At 36.0% G+C, this 10,703-nt stretch overlaps 1 protein-coding gene across 2 annotated transcripts in view; it reads left to right on the forward strand.

Moving 5' to 3' along the window:
• The window catches only part of LOC106883331 (solute carrier family 12 member 9), a 113,217-nt gene that overhangs the window by 66,015 nt on the left and 36,499 nt on the right, over nt 1-10,703 (forward strand). The window contains exon 1 of one of the 2 annotated variants that reach the window (XM_014934297.2): nt 1,937-2,778. The exons of the other annotated variant lie outside the window; for it this stretch is intronic. Coding sequence (XP_014789783.1) covers nt 2,430-2,778 — 349 coding nt within the window. The 5' untranslated portion in view covers nt 1,937-2,429. Of the gene's footprint in view, nt 1-1,936; nt 2,779-10,703 lie in introns of those variants that run through there. 2 annotated transcript variants of the gene reach the window in all.

The raw sequence follows: 10,703 nt of genomic DNA on the forward strand, positions 1-10,703 counted from the left end.
CAATATGAAGAGCAATCTTCAGCTGCACGAAAATGCAGAAAAAAGACATATTATAAATGTGGCAACATATTAAATCCAAGTGGGAGAGAGCATACATAAAATCCAAATGTGAGGAAGAATATATAAGTCCATCTTGACATAGCGGAGTCTATCAGGCTAGTAATTGATTCTAGACAAAAGTTTTAACTGTCTCAGAATTCTATTGTTTCTTATCTAGTGGTGATAGCAGAGGGACAATTACTTCTAAAAAGAGGGAAGGTGTAAGCAGTATGCATGGACAAGGCTATAAAAGTATTAGAATCTAGAGGTTTCACTGGTCATAGTAGTATCAGGTCATTTTATTACTATCAAAATGTTGAGGAATTAATGTTGAGGAATTATAGCCCTATATATATATATATATACATACATGTACACACATACATACACATACATTTACACACACACACATACTTACATACATAACTACAGAAAACTGCTTCAAAACCTCCAGTTCTTATATCTAGATTATAATTCACATTTATGCCAATATTTAGTGTACTTGGTTTTGTGAGTGGATGCCTAAGTGACTATTTTGATAAACTGGGGTTTTCAGAAAAAGATATCAACCACCTTATTTATACATTATAAAAACAATCTGTTAAGTAGATCTGTAAAAATATGCAAGGGTGTTCTCAAGTTTAAAAAGTGAATTTGTTACTGTTATCGACATTCAAACAATAGAACATTCGTATCTCAGTTAGAAACCAGCTCCTTCCCCAGAGGAAAATTTCAAATGATTAAAAGCAGAAGAGGACATGCATGCATACATACATACATACATACACACTTACATACATACACACACACTTACATATACACATGCATATATACATGCATATACAAACATACATACATACATATACATATACAAACATATACATACATACACAAAAATACGTACATATATGTATGCATACACACACAAACATACATACATACGTGCACATACAAATGATTAAAAGCAGAAAAGGACATGCATACATACATAAACACACACATACATATACACATGCATACATACATACATATACAAACGTACATTCATGCATACATACACATTTACATATACACATGCATATACAAACATATATATATGCATACACATAGATATACAAACATACACTCATACATACATACTCAAAAATACGTACTTATATACATGCATACGCACACAAACATACATACAGGCACATGCATACGTACATACATACACATACATATACACAATCATTCACACACATACGTACATATACAAACATACACACATGCATACACACAAAAGACATATATTCATATATGCTTGTGTACATACAGACAGACAGACAGAAGAAATTGCTTGAAATATACAATCAGTAGAATGGCATTGAATATAAGGAAATCTTTAATTGGAGTTGCTTAGGCAGCTGAATTGCAAGAGCAATACAATTAAGAATTTGACTTGCAGCAAAAGAATCCGTCTATTATAGGGACATAAAAATCATACAGTCTAGTCTTTTGCCATTATTAATACGTAATAAACTGACTAGTTCTACCATACTGGTGTTCGGCAATAAAGCCAGCTTTTGATAGTGGGTCTGTTTCACATCTTCAACCTCCCTTCCATACTACCTGGACTGGTGTCTAGTCAGAGTCAAATAATTCTACTAAGGTACAAAACCTGAAACATCGGCACCAGTGCTCAACTGGTATTTATTCTGTCGATTCTGAAAGGATGAAAGGCAAAATCGACCTCGGCGGAATTTGAAACCAGAATGTAATGAGTCAGAAGAAATGTTGCTTTGCATTTTGTCCAACACACTAACGATTCTTAATTAGAATAAAATAACAGTGAAAGCTGCAACCGCAGAACAAAACACATAAGTTCATTTTTCTTGCCGGTGTTTGTGGAGCACCGGTTTACTTATTTTGATCTCTTTCATTCTTTCCCTAACTTCTCCGTGATCGACCGAGGTTCACATATACAACAATGTCTCTCTCTACATGACCTCTCGCCCCTTTTATGACGTCTCCTTCGTTCTCTCTCTTTGATGTTTATCTCTATCCTCTCTTTCTCCTGACCATCCTCTTTTTATTATTCTTTCACTTTATAACAACTTCTGTGAAACCTCTGTCTCTTACTCATTAATTCTTTCAATAACATATCAATTATCTCTCTTTTGATTTTTTCTCCTCTTTCTTTCTAGTTTTACATATACCTCTCCTATCTATTTCACCACCCCTCTCTCTCTCCCTCTCTCTCTCTCGCTCCCTCTCTCTCTCTCCCTTTGTGACACATTCACTATACACATTCGCCTTCAGTGCTCGTGATATATATACAAAACAGCCGTCCAGCGCTGCTGATAGTTATATTATGTCAGATCGGTTCTTCGTCGATCTTTTCAAACGATATGGCAGAAAGCGACAACACCAAAGCCACAGAATTCTCTGGTTATGCTACTTCGGGTGAGCTGGATACTGACAGCTTTAGAGATGACCACAGAATCGTATATTCAGAGAGCACACCTATTTTAAGGTCGCAGTGGGTCTGGAGACTACACCGATCACTGAGTAATGCCAGCCTGGAATATAGTAGCACGTACCCTCCATCATACGATTGCATCTCGAATCCATTGTCCCAACAGAGAAACCATGACGGACGACGGAATTCCTCATCCATGCGGACCTTGGGAACATTTGCAGGAGTATTTTGTCCTGTGTCCCTATCTATGTTTAGTACCTTCCTATTTCTACGAGCAGGTTGGTATTTATTAATCTTTCCTACTGTTATCATTGTTGTTAGTGATAATTGTTATTTTAAATATATTCATTTCGATAAGATCGGTAATGTTTTAGAAAAGGCACGATCGTGAGAGTTATTTATTTTCCCTATCAACGGAAATTAATCTTAGGACTTGTGACTAATGATTTGTCATCGATTCTGACTCAGTACTGGAGGGAGATATTCCAATACCTAGCAACAGTCCTCAATTGTTATTATCCAATGGTCGATAAAATAAGTGAACGTAATATATTTTGGTCGTTTTAAGTTGTAATATCCCTTTTTTTGAAAATATTGGAGTCATTTGCTTGATCAAAAGAAATCGGCAGTCTCTCAGAATGCCAAGAAATCATTGTTGAAAGCTAGAAATTTCCGGGCGAAGTTACTAACCGTCCTAATTCACTTCGTCACCTCAAAACTGAGTTAGTTCTTACTTTTCATTCCAAACGTGTATATAAATAAGTACCAGAAATGTAATCAATTGATTTAATCAACACTTCTTTGGCAAAATTGCTCTTGTCCACACTCAAAATAAAGCAGCTTTGTCGTCCTCATCATTCTTATACGATCTGAGACAAAAACACAACACCCCACGTATTAATCATACAAACACACTGTTTATATTCTGGACGATCGCACACCCACTTTTCATTTTCATAACATTACCCACAACAGATATACAACTAATAAAATAGGGATTTTATTCGAATCACTACAACTTCAAAACAAACGAGCCTTTTGAAAAAACAATTTATTTCACATTCTTTCATTTATTCTTTATACTATTTCCTTTATTATTACGTCATCACTCAAAGCGGTGTGTGTGAGTGTTTATTTATATACACACACACACACACACACACATATATATATATATATATATATACACACATACATACATTCACACATATGTGTGTGGGTGTGTCCATTATTACAAATGCTCATTTTCTCGTGCACGTTTATAAGCGCGCGTGTGTGTGTGTATATATATATATATAGATATATGGTAATCTTCAAGTTTAGGTGGATAAAAAAATAAATAAAAATATTCAAGGGAAGTAACTGAACGTCTTACCAGTATTCTCCGTACATCTCTGTTTATAAATAAATCACACACGTGATTTGATTGACGTTAGGGTTAGGGTTTGATTTATTTATAAACAGCTAGAAGAAAACGGATAATACTGGTAAGACGTTCAGTTACTTCCCTTGAATATTTTTTTTTTTTTTTTATCCCCCTAAACTTGAAGATTATATATATATATATATATATATATATATATTCAGTTATATTCGGGGCGAAATTCGCACCCACGCGCGCAAGCACGCACACACGCGCGTATGTATATATATGATTGTATGTATGTGTATGTGTGGCTGGCTGGATGTGTCTTATGCATATAAATCTGTAAATATGCATATATATGTCGACCATGCTATAACGACATATTTGAACGTGTTTACATTCTGAACGTATGCCCATCCAATAATTTCTATTTTATAAACAATAGTCTCTATGAGCGCATATAGTCATTACTGTGTACGCGCACCAGATAACCAACATGAATATCATACATACATACAGATATACATATATGCACACACATACACACACACACAAAAAAAAACTCTGCGTATGAATGTCCCCCAGGTCAGGCTATGTAGCGAATTTAATAATAACATTATAAACTACGGGTCTGGACAACCTTCAAAGCTATAATTCCAACACTGTCCACTATACTGGTCTATTGTATAAGCTATTTGCGTTTTAGTATCTGCAGGTATGCTACTGTAGTATCTTACCTAGTGTGGCCTCTTCATCCAGGCTCACTTTATGCATCTGCACACACACCTGCCCGTATCACCTCCCTTAGCTCAATTGTATTTTATTTTCGTTACATTTATTTCAAAGATAATAATGTATTTTTTCTATACTATAGTATAATTTTTTTCCTATAGCATAGTATTTTTCTGTATATTCAAGTCGGCTGATAATCTTGCAAGCTCCCGAAAGCGAGATTAATTTTTTATATTTCTTGTTTACGCACACCAAATACTCAATAATAAAGTTACAATAGCGTATTCTAATTTGCATGCGATTATGTATACACAAAATATAGCAGCAAATACGAATATTAATATATATGTGTGTGTGTGTGCGTATGTGTATATATATATATAATATATATATATAAATGCATGCATATATGTGTGTGCACTTGTGTGTGTGTGTATGGGTATGCATTGAGAGGAAAATTGTGCATAAGAAGAATCAGATGTATTATGGAAGAGAGAAGACTTCTTGGTAATTTTTTGATTGACACCCACACAATTACCTAACCCTAACCCTAAAACCCTAAACCTAACCCTAACACTGACCCTAAAACCGTAACCCTAACACTAACCCTAACCCTAAACCTAAACCTAACCCTAACACTGACCCTAAAACCGTAACCCTAACACTAATCCTAACCCTAACCCTAACCCTAACCCTAACCCTAGTGAAAATCGTGCGGGTGTTAATCTGAAAAATTACCGACTTCTTTGGTGTAGTCATGTGGTGATACATATAGATGAGAATATCTGTATAAAAAAGTGCTGATTGCTAAATATGGATGGAACTTGTGGAAAGGGAAATCCCATGAAGGCATGGTGTGAAGTAGTAAAGGCTGATCTCCAAATGCTGAGCCTCAGAGAGGAGATGAGAAAGTATGATTAGCAATTTGCTGTGCTTGAGAGTAGCTATCAGACATGACAAAAATTAGTTCCTAGAAGCATAATGTTTATAATGTTTCTGTCTATACACTTACTGGACTCTGCCCCTGCACTCACTCTAACTCTGTCAAGCTTTCCCTATCTATTTTCTTCTTAACACCCATCCCTTCATTACTCCTCTAACTATGACACCACTACATATCACTGTCATCCATGCACACACATACACATGCACACACACACACACACACACACACAAGACTTCCAGAACTGAGTTTTGCCAAGTTGGAAAAGACTCCTCAAGAATCAAATTGCATCTTACCACTCCCTTGACATCTACTCCATAAGGTTCAAAGTCTTGAAATCAGACTCCACCACTTCATCCCATATCTTCCTGAATCTCCTTTTTCTGCAAGCACCATTCATATTAAACAATCAGCACTTCTTTATACAACTCCCCTTATCCATTTGCATTACGTGTCCATACCAGCACAGTTTTCTTTCTTGCACACTATTTCTTATGCCCAGTTTTACTCTCAGCCCATTTGTACTATGACATTCATGTACACTAACATTACATATCCAGTGGAGCATGCTTCTTTCATTCCTTTCCTGCCTTCTAAAATCCTCTGTATTCAAAGACCATGTCTCACTATATAGCATTGCAGTTTGTATGCAGTTACCAATAGAGATAATAAATTCCTGAATATCCTACATTTTGCTCTTACACTGGTTAATACACTTTGAGAACATCTTCCACCATTACTAATTTCATTACCTAGATAACAGAAGCTATCTTCTACCTCTAGAGATCTTCCTGAACATCTATTTGTCATGCATTCTTAGAGATACAAATTCTGCTGTTTCTGTTAACCTGCCTATGATTCCACTCCTTGTATATCTATAGTTTCCATTGAATACACTGTATTAAATTTATACCCACTCCATTTCTACATATTGAGTAAGGACCTTTCCCTGATAGTGGTGAGGTCCTGTCTGTTTTTCTATTTCCTAAAACTTAGTCTTTGCTAGGTTAACTTTGAGGCTCTTTGATTCCAGATTTTGCTTCTTCACCTGGAATTTCTTCTAACTCCACTAAAGATATAAGGACAAAGTAATCAGTGTTTAACTGTTTCCACAACAATCCATTTTTGAACTCTTCTGTTATGGTCTGGAAGTCTACAATAAATAAATGGAGTCTGAGTAATAAGTCCTAAATTTCTTACTGCTCTTGTTGCTAACTTTCAACTTGCTAACAGCAACTCTGTATGGAGTGTATAGTTCTCACAACCCATTCATCTACTGCTAGCTTCCTCAGTGACTACCAGATCACCAAGTAAAGAACTCTGTCAAAGGCTTTCTCCAGGTTAACAAATGACGGGTACAACGACATTCTCTTAACCAAGTACTTGTAGCTATTTCACTTGGAAGGTGACACCAGCAGTACTTCTTTCCTGCATAAAATCAAACTGCATTTCATCTAGCTTAATTCTCTTCCTAATCAATTAAGCTATAACTCTGTCCGCAACTTTCATGACCTACTCCAGTAACTTGATACCCCTGTAATAGCCGATACTCTTGTAATGGTTAACTACTACAGTCATCATGTATATCAAGTATGATACCTTCTTGTACATCCTGATTAACTACATGGATGACTAGTCCATCTCTTATTCCAGCTTGTTTACTAATTCTATTATAACTTTAGATCACAATGTGTAGCATCACATCATGTGAGGTTACCTAAGGGTATTAAGTGCTTGGAGGGAGTAGCAGGTCTCTGGATTTTGCAGTCATTTGGTGACATCTGTCACTTATTTGTGTTTATATTACTGTTAAAGTTAGCTTCTATTTCTATTTTTATTCTGTTTTACTAACTTTGTAAATTTTAGAAACATGTTTAGTTTGTTGACTAAGGTGTTAGTTTATTACTGTGTTACAATTTATGGCTGTGTAGTAGAGAAGTCTGCTACTCAGACATGTAGCTTTAGATTCAATCACTCTATGTATCACCTTGAGTATATGTCTTCTACTATAGTCCAGGGCTGACCAATTCTCTATAGCCCAGAGCTGACCAATTCTCTATAGCCCAGAGCTGACCAATACTTTATGGTCCAAGGCTAACCAATACTTTATAGCCCAGGGTTGATCAATACTCTATAGCCTAGGGCTGACCAACACTCTGAATTTGGTTGATAGGAACTGAAAGCAGCTCATCATGACTATGTAGTAAGAAGTTTGCTTCCCAACCACGTCCACAATAGCCCCAGATCAAAAAGCTTTGTGAATGGATTTTGTAAATGGAAACTGAAAGTAGCACAGTATGTAGATAGATAGATAGATAGATAGGCTGGCAGGCAGGTAGGTAGGTGTGTGTGTGTGTGTGTGTGTGTGTGCATCACATAAAAAGTATCCAATCTACACTGTAAGGTGGTTAGCATTCAGAAGGGCATCTGGCAATAAAAACCATGCCAAAACTGACCTCACCTATGCTGGTACCACATAAAAAGCAATCAGTCCACTCTACGGGATGGTTGGCATTTGGAAGGGTATCCAGCTGTAAAAACCATGCCAAAACAAACACAGAGTTCTAGTGCAGTCTTCTGCCCGGCCAGCTCCTGTCAAACTGTCTGACTCATGCCAGCATGGAAGGCAGACGTTAAACGATGATAATGATATATATGTATGTGTGTGTGTGTGTACAGGTCTGCTTGGTTTTGTAAATAGCTGTCTGTTGATTTCAGGTTTCCAATAGAATGATAGAATCTGATGAAATTAAAGAACTGGTCAGTTGGAAAATATGCTGCAAACCAATTTCACGTAGAATAACAACAAAAATTAATTGCTAAGTTCTGCTTAGTTAAAAGAAAGAAGACATGCATGCAAAAATGAAACATTTGTATCCAAAGTAGATTTTGATGTCATACAAAAATAAGGTTATTATAACCTGCAAAAATGTTACTTCATGCAAAATAAATAACAAAAGTTCATAAACTTACAGCATATTTGAATGCAACTAAAATCAGTAAATAAAATGTTGAAGATGATGATGTTGGTGTAGACATATATATATTTTTTCATTTACATATCTTCTACATAATCTCAACAACCAGCTTTAGTTATTTGAAAGAAACTGCTCTACAACGACCAGGTTTCATTAGAAAGTGAAAATAGTTTCACACTTTCAATTTGAACTAAAATTACAAAGTGTTGCATTATGAGAATGATGATGTGTGAATAATGAAAGTAGTGTTTCTCTAAATTAGTCACATCTGTACTATAATAAAGAAAGCTGCTTATCATCTATCTATATATATTGGGTCATCTCATAAGTAATGTGGCTTTTTTCAATTGCATGAACTAAAAGTTAGAAGGGGACGGGATAAACTACCTGGATCAACTTGCTATAAAAGCAGGTAATAATTTTACCTTGTGCTTATTCTTAGTGCAAGTTTTGAAGACCCTCCATAAATCCAAAATTTTATTTTGGTATTTATGGGAGCAACTGTCTTCGAAGACTCATATTGTCATTGATTGCTCGAAATGGGGAGTAAATAGACAGCCGACAACTGATGAAGGGTCGTTCTTTACTTGTCCTGTTTTCCATTTTTTTCTCTCATTGTTTGCATACTTAACTCATTTGTTTTTGTATTTCATGTTGTTTACTGTTGGTGACATCCTGTACCCATATATGCATATATATATATATATATATAAATATATATATGTCTACACAGACATATATATATTTTTTATATCATTATTTAATTGAACGCCACGCATCCATTTCCTGTGCAGGTGGCACATAAAAAACACCATTTGAGCATGGCCATTGCCAGTACCGCCTGTCTGGCCCTCGTGCCGGTGGCACATAAAAGCACCCACTACACTCTCGGAGTGGTTGGCATTAGGAAGGGCATCCAGCTGTAGAAACTCTGCCAGATTAGATTGAAGCCTGGTGCAGCCATCTGGTTCACCAGTCCTCAGTCAAATCGTCCAACCCATGCTAGCATGGAAAGCGGACATTAAACGATGATGATGATGATATATATATATATATTTAAGAAGTTTTCATCAACTGACATAAAATAATAGGTATGTACTATGACTGCTTAGTTAGGTTTGCCACTAAAACCCTGGCTTGAACTGCAACTGAAAGTATGGTGTTGAGACTGCTTATCAGAGGCAGCTAGAAGGACATTTAATTTAGGTAGAGAATTTAGGCATACAGTCTCTAATGTTTATATTCTCTTTCTAAATTAAATGGTCTTTTGAAGTGATGCCAAACGTTTTGCTTTTTCATTGTTACTTTAATCTATATTTAACAAATGTTGGTTAGTTGGTTGATTTCTCCAGTCATGCTTTACATCATGAAAGGAGAGTGGTAGGGAGAATGAAAGAGATACAGAAAGAATTAACACAAGAGGTACAGGGTGAGTATACATACTAGGCTTGCTGGTAGGCAATGAGTAAAGGAATACCATGCACCCACACACACAGAGTAAGAGAGAAAGAATCATAGAGACAGAGGAAGAAAAGGAGTATATGAAAGAGTAGTTTTGAGAGGAATTATGCAAACAAGAAAGTCATTTTATATAATTTTATTTTAAAATAAGTTTTTTTTTATAAATTAATATTCTTTTCATGATTTCACATAAGCACCAAGAAATTTGATACAAGTTTAATTATAATTATTGTACGTATGCCATATTTCCTGGTATTACCCAGGTTGGCAAAAGTATACTTCCAAAATTACCCATCATATTATAGGTAACACTCAAGTATATATATATATTTCTTTTAACTTGTTTCAGTGGTTAGAACATCAAGCTTACGATCGTGAGGTTGTGAGTTCGAATCCCGGACCGGGTTGTGTGTTGTGTCCTTGAGCAAGACACTTTATTTCATGTTGCTCCAGTTCACTCAGCTGTAGAAATGAGTTGCAACGTCACAGGTGCCAAGCTGTATCGGCCCCTTTGCCTTTCCCTTGGATAACACTGGTGGCGGGGAGAGTGGAGGCCCGTATGCATGGGTGACTGCTGGTCTTCCATAAACAACCTTACCTGGACTTGTGCCTGGGAGGGTAACTTTCTAGATGCAATCCCATGGTCAGTCATGACCGATGGGGGTATCATAATATATACACTGTTCATTAAACAATATATATATATATATATATATACATACA

The sequence above is a fragment of the Octopus bimaculoides genome, chromosome 3, assembly GCF_001194135.2.
Source record: "Octopus bimaculoides isolate UCB-OBI-ISO-001 chromosome 3, ASM119413v2, whole genome shotgun sequence".
In the NCBI taxonomy this organism is placed as follows: Eukaryota; Metazoa; Mollusca; class Cephalopoda; order Octopoda; family Octopodidae; genus Octopus; species Octopus bimaculoides.